Below are 15857 nucleotides of genomic sequence, written 5' to 3' on the forward strand. Positions count from 1 at the left end.
TGAACAAAAAGTTTGGGGGTAATAAGGCGAGCAGTTTACATTTTCTGTTGATACTTCAAGTAATTGGCCCCAAAGTGAAATTATTGAGTTGGCCATGGTTTATTGTGTTCTGAGGGCATAAAACGTGGAAGGAAATGGACCTGTAGAAAGAGGTGGTATCCAAGAATGTGTGAATGTGTGAAAATCCTATAACTTCACTTCAACTGGCCTAATATCCTGAGTCACTAGATGGTCAGAAAGTAGATGCAGTACAAGAGGAACAAACCGATGTACATTGATACCAAAAACCAGAAACAAAGCTTGTACAAGATGAACAGCGGATGAAATAGCTTCTATCAAAATAAAATCTCACACAGGTCCTTTTTACACATACGAGGACATACACACACCCACACGCGCACAGACACACAAGCAAGAATGTGTATTTTGTAAGATAGGTCCTTGGAAATAGACATTCTTAGCAAATATGGATGACAGATCAATTGTAATTTATTTTCTTTTAACACTGTATCATCATAAAGAAAACTGGTATAAATGAAAAAATCTATTTCAAATATCTACATCTAAAATTTTAGGCAGTGAAAAAGCACTTTGTTGACAAGGAGTGTGGAATGATGGATGTTAATTGTCAGAAACTGCTGAATGCCTTGTTTAGTTGCCACAAACAAATTCACAGATCAGAACGAACAATACTGCTAAATATTCCTTTTTTTCCCATTTTTTTTTGTTAAAACATACTGGGAGAAAGAAAAGAGAAGAAAAACTGGAAATCCATACATCTTTCAAAAGTTCGAAATCGAAGCAATATTTAGAACCGTAGATGAGGAAACACTACGCATGGTAGAATATACACGATGCGTTTTTCTCCTTTAATCTGTAATGTACATCAAATACTTTACAACAATGCATTAACAAAAGGCAAGAAACGTCTTGCTGTACAGAGGAACCCCAATGCAACTTGAAGCCTAGAATCACAACGGATGAAGAGAGAAAACAAAGCGTGAGAAGCCGTCCCTCTAACGTGTGTGAACTACACCGCCCCTTGTGCTTAACGGTAACCTTCACGCCCCACCACCCCGCCCGTCTCCTCTGCTGCCTTCCGCCACGTTCAAGGCAAAGCACTTTTTTTTACAGCACACCCTACAGCTCCAACTAGAAAGGTGTTGTACAGTGTCCTGGTCAGGATCACTCCAGCTTCCTATGGACTTCCAAGCTAACGTTCGGTTCATTTAGCTTTCTAAAAGAGCTCGTAATAGGTCCTCACTGGTTATCACAGCCTTCCTACGGAACAGGCTTTAACAAACTAAATTTGCAGGGGGGAAAAGAAAAGCAATGTCTTGTGGTATGCATGCACATGCATTGTTCCCGGAGCGCCTCGCGCCGCCCGCTCCTCACACCCAGGAGTCGGGGGAGGCGGGGTAGTGGCTCGTTTCATAGTTCAGTTCACTGTAGGGACGGGCAGCTGAGTAGAAGTCGACATAGTTGCCAGTGGACTTGAGTCCCAGGTGCATGGTGTACTCACTGGCGGGAGCGCGATGGTGGACCTGGTCCTCGAAGAAGGACTCGTCGTAGTTTCTCGTGGAATTCTGAAATGGCTGGTAGGTCTCGTAGTCTTTCCTGCTGGGCTCCTGTGGGACAGGCTGTGCTGGAACCTGCACAGAAAAGAAGATCCACCTGGGCTGGTTCGCTCTCCCCAGACGCAGCCTCCTCATGCCCAAGGTGCTCGAGCCTCCCAGGAAGGCTGGGCCTCCACCCTCGCGACCACCAGCACCGCGTGTCTGCAAACACTGCGAGCTGCTGGTTGCCCTTCCTTTCAAAAGTTGGTTCCTGGGTCCACACGCCAGCATTCTTGCATAATCTTTATTAAAAATTATGATTATGCTAAAACAGACAGAACATGGAATTTTCCATTTCGACTGCTTTGAAATGGACAATTTGGTGGCATTCAGTACATCTGCGGTGATGTGTGCCCATCACCAGTATCCGATTCCAGAACTTTCATCACCTCACACAGGAACTTGACACCTATGGAACATAACTCACCACTTTCCTCCTTGCTTCAGCCCGTGGAAGCTGTCATCTGCATTCTGTCTCTGAATTTCACTACTCCAGACAACTCAGAGAAGTATTTAGTATGTGTCTTTTCGTGTCTAGCTTCTTTCCCTTACCATAATGTCCTCAAAGACCATCCACCTTGTAGCATGGGACAAGATTTCGTCCTTTCTTAAGGCTGAACAGTATTCCATTGTATCATTTCACTACATTTTATCTGTTCACCTGTTGATGGCCACTTGGGTTGTTTGCTCTGTTGGCTGTTGTGAATAATGCTATAATGAATGTGGGTGCTCTGGTACCTGTTGGAGTCCCTGCTTTCAGTTTTGGGGGTACGTACCTAAAAGTGGCATTGCTGGACCCTTTGTTTTTTATTATTAACATATAATGTATTATTAGCCCCAGGGGTACAGGTCTGTGAATCACCAGGCTTACACACTTCACAGCACTCACCATAGCACATACCCTCCCCAATGTCCATAACCCCACCACCCTCCGACAATATCCCCCTCCCTCCGACAACCCTCAGTTTGTTTTGTGAGATTAAGAGTCTCTTATGGTTTTGCTGGATGCTTTGTTAATTCAGTGTTTAACTCTTCAAGGAATTGCGGAACTGACTTAAGCGCTGGACTTTTTGGCTACAAATCTGTTTTAAATGGAAGAGGACAGACTAGAAGCTGTAGAACATAAGTGGTTGATTTTCCTTTCCTGCATTTGCTTTCTTACACTAAGGTGCTGCAATCCCAGACAAAGAGACAATGAAGATGTACAAGGTCTAATGGTCACTTGGGGATCTTCCTGCCGGCGCAGTGGGCTGTGATCAATACCTCTCTGGAGGATGGAGGCTTCCCATTGGTAGGGCCATTCCATTACACCCACCTAAGTGAGCAGGGACCATGGCCTCAAAAGGATACACAGAAAAGCACATGATGAAAAGAGGGCCTCCACTCCAAATATAACATACTCCGAAGGACTGACATGTTTCCCAACTTGGTTTAATTAAGAACTGATTGAATTTGAGAATACTGTGGGATTATGAAGCTCTTGGTTGGCAGAAAGGGGCCTTCAGGTTTCTACAGAGATCCTCAGCCCACCCCTGTACTCCTTGTTTGCCCTCTTGTCCTTTGCACATTACTCTCTGATGTCAGAGCCCTTAAAAGACTAACGGGGTCACAGGAGCCTCTGAGATATGTATGGTCAAGAATTAGTTCCCTCTGCTTGGTTTTAAGGACAGTAAGACCAAGAGTGTTCATGGCTGACAATTAGCACTTATATGTGGGGGGTCTGTATATCCTCTGGGGTCCCTTTTTAAGCACCGTGCCTCTAATGTAAGCAGAACACCCCCCACCCCCCGCCCCACAGCTAGATCATACAGTCATGCATGAAGCTCTACTCGTGGCAATAATTGGGGAAGAGGTCTGGTGTGAATGATGGAACACTTTTAACAAAACACGATTTGATCAGCTCCGAGCAGATTCCGTAATTCCCTATTAATTTAACTAAGGCTCAGCATGGAAATGTCCTATAGAAATTGGTCCTAGTTAATAGGTAATGATTTGTAATTAGCACGTTGCCTGTAAATGAATGCTTCTAATGACCTGCACATAATTCTTCTCTCAAGTAAGTGAAACTCCCTCTTTTACATGTAATTGATTTACACTAGTAATTGACCTGTTCTTCAAAGACATGGTGAACTTCATCATAGCTGCCCTCCACTATGTCCCACACTTCCAGTTAGCGGAGGGTGATGAGTGAGGTGTCGGGCTACCTGCGAAACCTCTGTTAGCCTAAGAGCTTGGCCACGAGAGGGACATTTGGAATTAATCTTTAGCGTCTGTAATTAAACAAGACCAGGTATATGAAATTACTTGGCTAGGCTGAGGTGCCCTGTGCTGTTCTTTGAAGATCTGGGTGCTATGCTGAACGGTACTCCAACAACATGTTGCACCTGAAACAATGAACGTACAGGGGGCTAGAGCGAGGTGGTTTAGGAAAATCCCATGGGAAGGAGCTAGTGTCTACTGTGTTTCTCTGTCAGTGGGCACTATAGCCAACACTTAACAGATTCCTCTTATGTTTCTGACTATTTAAAGGTTAAACAATACGTAAGTACATATGTGTCTATATATGTATATTTGTATGTATGTATGTATGTAAGTGTATCTATCATCTATATCTCCTTTTCCTCCTCCCTCTTTTCTCTATCTTCCTATCCAGCCAGCCATCCATCCATCCATCCATCCATCTGTCTGCCCATCCATCCATCCAATCCCCCCTTTATAGATGACAACACTGACGCTCAGAGAGGTAAAGAAACTTGTCCAGGATGTCACAGCTAGTGGGGTTGTGAGACCGGGATTTGAACCCGTGTCCGGGAAACTCTGAAGTCCACATTCTCTCCACCACATGAGCACAGTTTCAGTGGAGCCAAACTGGCCGATCCTCAGGGGCCACTGGGTTGACTCCAGGCTCTATAATAAGAAGGGAGGCCAGTGGACAAGGGAACCGTAGGAGAGCTCTTACTTGTCTGTGTCGGTCTCAGTGGCTGGGGGTGGGGAGGTCTGCAGGGGCTATCACTTGCAGGCTCATGGCTCTCCCCCACAGTGGCTGCTTCTTTCAGGCTTTTTGCATGACCTGTTTCACATTTCTTAGTGTCACCATCTTCTCTCTGGTTGGTGGATGTCTTTAGGTTGGGCACAAGTTTATTTTAATCTCTTACCTTGAGGAATTGCCTTTTCAGTTCACCTCTATTGGTTGTAAAGTCTCGTGTCAACCCCTTCTGAGGTTTAGTCCTGCAGAAGGACTAAAGTTACACAGTTACTTTGTAACTAAAGTTACACACGAGAGCGTGTGTAAACAGACTCTCCAGGACTGGGTGACAGATACCACCACTGTCTGGAGGGATTGAATTCGCTCACTGGCCTCCTGGTGTAGATGTTCACTGTGGATGTACATTTGCATTGTAGGAATGTTGGCTGTCTTCAAAATTAGATAAAATGCTCTCAAACATAAGCGCTCCTTATGGAGGAGCTAAAAATAAATGCATTTTTTATGTTCCACTGTTCGCATAAAGCAGATTTCTATGAAGGAAGCAGAACAAGGTATAGCAGTGGTATATTCCGAATTTGCGTGTCTGCTGTGGTTCAGAGAAGCCCTGACACACCCAAGGAGCCTGAGGCTATTGCCTGCTTTTGCCTTAAGGCAGCGTCCTTTTTGGGGTCGGGGGTGCAACCAGCCAGCTCACGTAGGGATACTGGCTGGGGTCCACGTTCTTGGCACTCTGTTCCTATGACTCCTGCTCCCATAAAGTCATCGCTATTGAACTTTTTCCCCAATAGGAGGATGTTTAGTTTAAATTAGGAAGGACCCTGCCACTTCTCTACCCCTCACTACCCACACACAGAAAACTGTGTTTATTCCTCACTGGGTTTGCCTACAAACTGGACTGATCACTAGTACAAGGAAAACAGCTGCCCATTACAGATCTTCAAACTTCACCATAGGGTGAAAGCTGAAGACTCAGGCTGTTAATAGACAACGAAAAAGGTCACGAGGTAAGGATTCATGGTTCTCAGAGTCTAGTCCCGAGACCAGCAGCTCAACATCACCTAGAAGCTTGTTAGAGATGCAAATTTCCTCATCTCTGGGGACAACTTTACCTGCTCTGCCCACTTGGCAGTGAAACTGAGGACACCAACCAGGACCTTAAGATCCTGTTTGATGTAATAATTTGATGGTTGTCATCAAAACACCAAACCCCTTTATCTCTAGTTTATGAACACAAAATTCTGTTGCTAGATATGGTTATCTACATTATAACTAAGTTATAGATATAGTTGCATACGTTTTCTTTATAAGTAGGGGATAAACTAGTAGAAGGTCAGTAGGATTTTGGGAGAATTGAGGTAGTTAATTCTTAAAATGATGCCTGCAACCAGTTGATTGGAGACCTACAAATTGAGGACCATGAAGCTTACTTCACACTCATGGCTGTTTCCTCTAAGAGTGCCGAGGCTCAGAATTCAATGAAAATGAGGCTGGAGTCCCAGGTGGTGTCATGGGCAGTGTTGCAGCTGAGTAGCTGCCTGGCTCCCTTTCCACTGAGTCATGGAAAGCCTGGCTCGCAGTTATTACCCTGGACCCTCACTTGGCCATTGCATTCTGGGTTGGGGTCTCGTTCCCAGCTCTCACTGCCTTTGTCTCCTCTTGTAGGTCTACCTCAAGCCCGTTTCCCTCAGTGCAATGCTTCTTCTTGGAGATGAGTTGCTGTCCAGCCTCCTCTATGAAGCTGGTCAGGCCCAGCTAGGGACCAAGTCAGCCAGGAGACTGGAGCCCTCAGCAGGGGACAGACATCAAGCACTGAAATGGAATGGACCCTGGCACACCCCTCCTGGTTAGATTGTTCAGGCTGGTCTTTTACTAGCTGTGAGGTTGGGAGGTCATTTTTAACCTGGGAAAGTGCCGAAAATGAAAGCATTCCAACCATCTAGAGTGTTGGCCTTGCCCACATGGCCAGAAAATGTAAATCATGAAGGCTGTGCACAAGGTTGTCTCTAGAACTGCCCAACTGGAAGAGAACCACTTCTCCTCCTCTTTCGAATGGTTAGGGTGGTCATACCTTCCAGATTCCCAGCAAGGAGAGCTAAAAGGAGAGCCAAAGTTGATTCCAGTCACCAACCAGAGTTGCCTGCAGTGTCATAAGGATTTACTTGGAACTTGTTTTAGGGAAAAACCAGATCTTTCGAATGGATATTTTAAAATGTTGCTTGATATTAGAATGGGGTTAATAGTCCACTCATCTACTTCCCTCTGCTGGACTGCTCAGGGAATAATGGTGGCCCTGAGCTATCACCTTGGAGCTCAGCTCAACTGGTGGCCTGCCAGTTAGCATCTCCCCTGTGTTGACAAGGGGTGCCGAGCTTGAACTCCATCCAGGCCAGGCTTCCCAGCATTTGCCTGAGGCACCGTGGCCTTGACAATTCCCACTGAGTCTGAGTACACTCTGGGGCACCCTGGGAAAAAGGCCACACTAGGTTGTGCTTACTTTCCCAGCAGGGATGCCATCTTAGCGCATTAATTTCAATTTGCTTAATTGTTCATCATAGGCTCAGGTAAAAAGAATGTGCCCCTTAGAGCCACTGGGGGACCATCCTATAAATCTAGATTGCAAGCAGTCTTAAGGAAACCAAAGTAAGCCATCCTGTAAGTTGCCAAGGACCTCTGGGCCACACCTGCGCATGTCTTCACTGCCAACGACAATGGAATCCAGGGAGAGAAAGGCCGATACAGAATAAGCCAATTCTTGGAATGAGCTTCTCTCAACCTGCGGAGACTAAAGAAAACTCCTGCATTCTTGGATGCAAAGTCAGGGTCCGATCACATCCTGACCAATATCTTTAAGAGCTATAGACAATTCTCACTGTACCTGGTATTTACTAAAGGATAAATGTTGGTTTTCATAATTGAAACTGGCATTTCCCATACACTTTGTTCCTGTTTTCCTTTGTGTTTGAGCAGGCATGTTGATATGCAGATCGCTGCTGGCCACCCCTGGTGAGCCCTTGTCTAGCGCTCGTGCACTTATTTATTTATTCATTGACCTCTTTGCTTTTAGCAAAGACCAGAACTGAGGGAGGTAAAGTAGATGTTAGCAACGTGTCAGGCAGGCCACGGGGCCTGGGCTTTCACCAAGGCCTTGCAGACAACACCAGATGTCTTCCAGAGTGGCTGCGTATGGCCTGGAACATTCAAAGCAATGGCATCACCCCTCTACCTACTACCATTTCTCCTGTTGATGAGTGATCAGAAAAAAAGGTAATTTAAGGTTGAGGAGATACTCTCCATGTCCTCCTCCTTCCTCTCTTGGAAATGGTCCTACACAAGATACTCTATCTACTTGGAGCAGGTCCCTTTCCTTTGCAAAGATGCTGCCCAGCCAGGTGTTGAGAAATGTTAAAAACCAGCACATTTCCCCCCATGTTTACTGTCTTCTGGTTATTTTGATCAACAAACAGCTTTCAGATGTATCTTTCAGCCCAACTTTCCTGACGTAGGGCGGGAATCTAGAGCATCTACAGAAGCCAGCTCTGGCAGTGGTTACTGGCAGCCAACAGTTACGAGGAATGCCTGTCTTTCTGTAGTGACCACAACAAGGGACAAACGAATGAAGTTATCCATCAGTGAGGCAGCCATGGCTGTGCCACTTGCTTCTACAGTTCCCACAAAACCACAGAGAGAGAGAGAGAGAGAGAGAGAGAGAGAGAGAGAGAGAAAAGAGCCTCCAACGAATGCTTGCCGAAGAAGACAAACACACACACACACACACACACACACACACACACACACACACACACTTAGCCCAGTTCTTGAAGGGGCTACTCTTAGCATTCCTCAAACATGTACACGAATCACCTAAATGTCTTGATGAAAGGCAACTCTGATGCATTTGTTGCATCAGATAGATTAGGGGTAGGGGTCCGAGAAAAATCTCTTCTAACAAGCTCCTTTGGGGCACTGATGCTGCCAGTCTCCCCAACTAGACTGAGCAACAAGACACTCCTCAACGCGCCCATTTAGTTGTTCACTCTTGAATGTGTCATCTCTATTTTATTAGTAACTATCATATATAATGAATGCTTTCCTCCAAACAAGAACTGGCTGGGTTACGGGAGCAAACGAATCCCTGTCTAGTAATCACACAACATTATCTAGAAACCAGGCTCTTCTACTCATGTATTTGAGCTTTTTGTTTTGGATCATAGTAGACAACTTGCTTGCTACCACCAAACGAAGCAAGTGGTTGTAGTGAAATCAAAGACCGTTTTCAAATTTGAAGCCATTCTAGTGACTGCCGGGACCCCATGCACACACGCTGTGGCAAACATGAGGGGACAGCAGCAGGGAATGTGATTTTCTTTTTTCAGTCCTTTACATAGGCTATGTAGGAGCTAATTTATTTTTTTCCAATTCCAGGATATTTCACGCAAGTCAAAGGGGAAAATGGACCCAAATGTGCCCGTCTCCTCTACCTGGTTATGTTTGATGTCTTCAGCGGGCGCACCATAGGAATTCCTGTACAAAGTTGAAATTCCAGTGTTTTGAGCTGAAAACAAGAGGGAAACAAAAAGTATTAGCAAAGAAGACAAGGTTTCAAGTGAGGAATAATGGTGATCAGGGCAAGTTCTTGTCCTAAAAGAGCTTGGTTTCTCGGGGTGCATTCCAAGTGCCATGGCACACGGGAGAATCCTTTGGCTCTGGACTCTTCATTTTATATGCAGATATAAGAAAGAAGAACAGTTAGGGGTTCTATCAAATCCCCACAGCCCGGGAGTCTCTTGCAGTCACGTTCAGACTGTAGACAGGGTTGGGGCATGTCAGCAAACAGATGGGAAGCTTGCCAGGATTCTCGCCTCCTTCTCTGGTGAGAACCGGCGGCTAATAAAAGCTTGTTTCCCGCACTGAGGCACGTGGGCATCTTTATGAGTGACTTAGAGTTGAGCTGGAGAACGACAAGAATGAAATTTCTAATTTGGGCTCACAGAGTGCTTAATCATCACGCAGACAGTTCATTTCTCAAAGGCCCAAAGGCCGGGCAGGAAGCACCATCGGCATCTTTCCGGCACGCCTGGGGGGCTGCAACTCTGGAACCCAGCTAGACACGGGGACAGGAGCCACCCCTCTCTTGAGACTGGCCTGCAGGCTAGCTAAAAGGAGGGAGGGTCTGCTCTGCTGGCCAGCAGCTTTAAAAGGCATGAGCAGGGTTTGTCCCCTTCTTCCCCTAGAATCTTCAGAATCTTCAGGGTCATGCCACAGGCCCAGAGGAAGGGCCCAGGATGCTACTCCCCTCATAATCATTTTTATGATTTAAGAATGTTCTGGAAAGAACTATCAAGTGTCAGTGGGGGTATAAAACACTCCAGAAACTAAGAAAGCCTTATCTTTTGCTTCTAGTATCTATGGAATGGTAAACTAGGATGACGCACCCTAGCTACTCTCTTACAGATACAGTTCCTGGAGACCCAAGGTCAGTAATATCGATCACTCTACCCATGACTATTAATTAAAGCACCTAACTCCTGTGCAGGAAAAGTCCTCTTGGAAATCTGTGCTTAAGAAAGTGGGAGCTGAGGGTCCTTTCTGAATTTTAAAGGCCCCCTTGACATCTTCTCTGGTTGGGTGTGTGTAGCTCCTGTCTGTATTTTTCCTGGACCCCTGCCAGCTACAGAATCTTCCCTAACAGCCCAGTGGCCACCCCACCGACCCTGCTCCTCCACCCTTGCCATTCCCAGGAGCCAAGCCATCTTGCTGGACAGACAGGATTATGTCACTGCAGTGAGTGTCTTGCCAAGGTATGAGGCGCAGGATTGGGCCCGGATTGATTTCCTGCAGTATCTCCCTCCCTTCTCTTGGCCAGGGAGTCCTAGCCACACCAGCCTCTTTCCTTGCTGGACCTGGGCAAGCCGGACTTGCTTCCAGGATGTGGGTTTGTTGATCCTTCTCCCTGGAACTCATTTCCCCCAGGTTCTGGATTGCCTCTCCCTGTTGGGGTTCAGTCTCTTGCTCAAGCTCCTGAGAGCAGCCCTGCCCACCCGGGACCCCGTGTCTTCTGAACCTGTTTATCTTCTCCATCATACACAACCCCACATGGTACTACCTTGGTGGTGAGCTCATTCTATTGTCTACCTCGCGCGGCACCTCCCTTCACCTACGACAGCAGATGTACCGGGAGGTCAGAAATCGGTCTGTCCTGTCACCTTCACCAGTACATTGGCTTCTGGGACAGCACCTGGCCTCAGCAGATGCTCACAGAGTCAGGGCTTTATTTGCTGAGGCAATGAGTGAAGCGTAACCCTGAGAATATATGTCCTCAAGCACTGCAATGTGCTGATGATAAATGTCATTGCAGGGTGAAATTTTGTGGTTTTCTCTTTTCTGTTACTTGGAACAAAATGCATTTTTTTATTTGCTGGAACAGGTACTATTAGAGCCTTGTGCCCCTCTCTCTGTCTCCTTAGAAGCTAAAGATGCTTCTATTAGAAGTTCTTCCCTCCTGCCCTTTGGTCCACTTCACCTGTTTAAGAGAGGGTGTGTAGCTGAGATTGAACTTGCAGCTTTTGCAAACACATGAAGCAGGTGTCTTCATGGACACTCTGCCCTTGTACATCTGACCTAAGAGGACACATGTAAGGAAATGCCTTTCTTCTTTTGTATAAGCCCCGATCGCCAACTGAATCAACACACAGAAGATGAGAATGGCTTTAATAAGGCATAAGAGAGACTGACACAAACGGGCTAGACCATTTGATGTAAAGGCATCTGGGAAGCTCAGATGGGAGGGCAAAATCCCCTGGGTGAATTTTAAAGTCACGCCATGTAGCTGCTGGGATCACACAGCCCTCCCCTGATGCATGCTTCTGAACACGTAATATTCCTGGAGAATCATGACCATGAGCAATAGCTCTCGCCAGCCTGCATGCCTGAATGAACAGCTGATTCTGGCCTTCTGAGGGCTCCATGATGGCAAGAGAACACTAAGGGAGAAGACATTTTGAAAGATTCTGTCTCAGCTAGATAATGAATCCAGAGAAGGTGAGTGGGGGAAGCCTGGCACAAAAAAACCTAGATGAATCTGCATTTCTAAGGGCTTAGTAGAGGAGATTCAAACCTGGCAAGAACCTGTTCTCCCTTTAAGCTGTCCCACATGGTGTTTTGAGGGTGAAGCTTCCCACGACTTTCTCATAGCAGAGGGAGTGTTTTCTTTGGGGGAAATGGTAGGACATCCTCTCATGTCTTAGAAACAAGGGAGACGGCAATTTTCAGGTATCTTTCAATGTACTATACCGTAAGCGTCCCCTGGATATTTTTGAATGGGAACAAGTACTGCTCTTGATGTGGAGGACACGAGAAATCTGATGTGCATGTCAACACTGAAATGATGGGCACGTGCAAAAGTGCTGTGGAGCCAGAGCTGAACATTCATCCTTCCCATTCCTGTGTGAGACGGGGGCTTCCACCGGTTAGTTGGGCGCTTATTCATGCCACTGTGGAAGGTAGTAAGTAGACACCTCCTCCATCACCAACCCCTCCAGCGCCAACTCTACCTCCACCATCACCACTTCCTCCATCATCACCACTTCCACTATCACCACCTCCACCATCACCTCCTCCACCAATACCACCGCTAACTTCTCCATTACCACCTCCTCCATCACCACATCTTCCACCACCTCTCCCATCATCACTGTCTCTTCCATCACCATCAGCACCTCCTTCATCACCAACTCTACCTCCACCATTACCACCTTCACCACCTCCTCCATCACTTCCTCCACCACCACCACCTCCACCTCTTCCATCACCTTCTTCACTATCACCTTCTTCATCTCCTCCATCACCACCTCTGCCATCACCTCCTCCACCATCACCAACTCTACCTCCACTGTCACCACCTTCACCGTCTCCTCCATCATCACCACCATCTTCTACCATCACCTCCTCCACCATCACCACTTCTACTTCCATATCACTGCCTTCACCTCCTCCATCAATTCCCCCATCACCACCTCCACCATCACCAGCTGCACCTCTTCTATCACCTCCTTTGCTATCACCTTCTCCAACTCCTCCATCACTTCCTCCACCATCACCACCTCTACCTCCACCATCATTTCCTTCACCTCCTCCATTATCTCCTCCACCTCCATCACTACCTCCACCATCACCAACTCTACCTCCACCATCACCACCTTCATTATCTCCTCCATCATCTCCACCATCTTCTACCATCACCTCCTCCACCATCACCACTTCTACTTCCATGTCACCACCTTCACCTCCTCCATCACTTCCTCCTCCATCACCATCTCCACCATCTCCACCATCACCTCCACCATTCTACCACTACTTCCACCATCATCCCCAACTTCACTACCTCCACCACCACCAACACCACCACCATCTCCACTATATCACCTCCACCACTACGATCACTACCACCAACACAGTAGATAATAACAACTGACTTTTACGCAGTACTCGTTGGCTTAAAGGGAACCTTCCTGTATACACATATGTTCAATGTTTTTTCAGGCTTGCTAGATGATCAGTAGTGTAGTTTTGAACTCCTTTTTTTTTTAATTGCTTTTTAAAGTAAGTCAGAGCAAAGATGCTTAAGCCTCTTAAATAAGTGCAAAAAGTGACATATATCTCAATACTGGAATTATCAAGATCCCTGTCATTAAACATCTAGAAACAGGTTGGATTTTATTTTTCAGTTATTATGTGTGTCTGGCATGATTATGTACCATTGGAACTATGCCAACAGAAACACTCCCACATTCAAAAGCCTTCTGAGTGATTCTACTGGGTAAGAGAGAAAAGTTACATAACAATTCAGTCAACTTCAGAATTGTTTTTGTAATTGTAATCTCAACTGGCTATCCCAGAGTGCCAGCGATGTGGTTACCAGGGGCGATCATAATTGCAGAATGAATGAACCAGGGGAATTAGGTGTCACTACTCCAGAGTAACTGGTACAAATTAGATTCTCTGCTGAATGTGTTGACTCTAGGGACTCGACATTCAGCTTCCCAGCTTCCTCTGTTCATGCTCGTCTACAACAGGGGCAACACTGAAGGCAGGAAAAACAGTGAATAAGAATAATAAGGTATGCTCTGTGTAATGAGTGCAGGCGTGAGGCTGAGACATTCCCTGGGAGGTGTATATGTGGAGGGCAGAGTGCTGACCCTGGGGCTGTGCATCAGGAACGTCTTGTTTACTGTGCTTTTCTTTCTTTCTTTTTTTTTTTTTTTAAAGATTTTATTTATTTATTTGACAGAGAATACAAGTAGGCAGAGAAGCAGCAGAGAGAGAGAAAGAAGCAGGCTCTGCACTGAGCAGAGAGCCCGATGCAGGGCTCGATCCCAGGATCCTGGGATCATGACCTGAGCCGAAGGCAGAGGCTTTAACCACTGAGCCACCCAGGCGCCCCCCTTTTTTTTTTTTTTTTAAAGATTTTATTTATTACTGTGCTTTTCTTTCTTGCAGTCATGAAGAGCTACTATGGAAAACACTGCCTTGGGGGTAAATGGCCTGGGACTGGAAAACAGCTTAATAAATCATCCAATTCTTTTTCTCTTCTGCTTCCCTGTAGGTCTACACCTAAATAATATCTGAGAAACTCAAACTTTTAAGATCCTCTTGATAAGAAGGTCTCAGTGTCTGTTCAGGATTATGGCCTTCACATTTCCCAGTTTTATGAACAGCCTCATCTGGCTATGTTCTGTTAAAACCCTGTTCCTCATGGTCTATTTTCATGAGAGACCCATCTGCACTTCCACGTGGCAGAAAAGGCAGTGGCATCCCTATTAGAGAGCCTGTTAGCTCTGGCAGCTTGGCTTTCAAGGCATAACCCAATACCCCCAAGTCCTGCTTTTTGGAGGAAGGGAGAAACCAGGGCGGGGGAAGTGTATGGAAAGCAAGGAAGGGATGATGAATGGGAACAAGGAGAGTGTAGAGAACAGAAAGGAGTTAGGGGCAAGGCTGGTTATTAGAAAGGCTGGGCAACGCATGTTGGATGGGTGGCAGTGGGTACGGATTTTGGCCTTGCTGGAGTCACAGTTGATGAGGAAGGAGAGACAAGGGGTATGATTGGGGTAGTGAGGGATGGAGGGCCTAAGACCTCAATGCATCCATACAGAAATTGTGATTATTGGTTCTCATGAATCTCTTTGAGAGTCTGTCATGATAAAAGATGGGTTTCATGTCAAGAAGAGAAAATGTCTCAGCAGGAGTTCTGTGGGCCCTGGAATCCTTTTTTTTTTTTTGTTCTTTTCCCCTCGCTTTCCCTTCTTTTCTCATCCATTTCCCCTTCCTTCTATTCATGATGGCCAAGCTTGGCTACATCGCACCCACCATCTTGAGTCCTCTCCACTCCAGATTATGGCAGCTAAGAAGAGCTCTAGCGTGACTCCTCTTTCTAATTTGAGGGAACATTATGAGCCGGGCAAGCAAGAAGGAAAGGGGGAGGTGAGAGATGAAAGACAGAATAAAGTGTGCATTGAGAATCCTTAGTTATTTTCAGGTATGAGATACTCCGCTTTAATTCCTCTAGCTTAATCTCCCTGCCCCCAATTCCTGAGACTCCTTGCTGTCAAGCTCTCAAGTGAGCTGCTAGCTGCTCAGTCCAGCTGAGCTGCTGAGCGTGGCCTGAAGTCTCATGTCCCAGCCCTCGGCCCTGTCCCAGATCACGTCACCAGCTCTGAGGAGGAGAGGCACACGGTCACGCTCACCTGTCATGGTGTCTTTCCTGGAAGTGTGTTCTCCTGTAGTTCCGTGGTAAGTGGCATTGCTGCCAGTGGATTCATAGTCTGTTTTCCTTTCTTTGAGGCTGATCATTTCCCGAGGTGAAGCTGGGGCACTTGCTACATAAAGAAATGAAAAGGAAGACCTTCTGTGTCTCATTCCACAGCCCGGATAGCTTTCCGCACAAAGAGCTGAGGTCACGAAGACACATGGCTCAACCTGTACCAGTGTGTGTACACGGACCTGCTGGTTCTTTGTTCTTTGGGCTCTTGTCTTTACCCCTTCCCGAACTCCTTCTCATTCGGTGCTTTGCAGTGAAGGGGGCACTCAGCTTGGGGGCTGGTAATTAAAGACTATCTCCTGGGGCCATCTTTCTTAGAAAGGTATTCTGATGGGGATATGACCCACTGAAGGTGTACGGGATAGTTTTAAGAATGAGATCAGACTTGTTTTCTTTATTTCTCTTTCTCTTTTCTTTTCTTTCCCTTTCCCTCCCTTCCACT

At 46.3% G+C, this 15857-nt stretch overlaps 1 protein-coding gene across 4 annotated transcripts in view; it reads right to left on the reverse strand.

Moving 5' to 3' along the window:
- Positions 1–471: 471 nt before the first annotated feature.
- CTNND2 (catenin delta 2) overlaps positions 472–15857 on the reverse strand; it is an 895372-nt gene continuing 879986 nt past the window's right edge. For 2 of the 4 annotated variants that reach the window (XM_032861879.1, XM_032861878.1), the window contains 3 exons: positions 15342–15473; positions 9081–9154; positions 472–1652 (listed from right to left, as the gene is read on the reverse strand). In XM_032861879.1, the coding sequence (XP_032717770.1) occupies positions 1392–1652; positions 9081–9154; positions 15342–15473 (467 nt within the window). In that variant the 3' untranslated portion in view covers positions 472–1391. The remainder of the gene's footprint in view (positions 1653–9080; positions 9155–15341; positions 15474–15857) is intronic. The other 2 variants (XM_032861875.1, XM_032861877.1) reach the window with 1 other exon arrangement.

The sequence above is a fragment of the Lontra canadensis genome, unplaced genomic scaffold (genome assembly GCF_010015895.1).
Source record: "Lontra canadensis isolate GAN:19392208 unplaced genomic scaffold, GSC_riverotter_1.0 scaffold22, whole genome shotgun sequence".
Taxonomy (NCBI): domain Eukaryota; kingdom Metazoa; phylum Chordata; class Mammalia; order Carnivora; family Mustelidae; genus Lontra; species Lontra canadensis.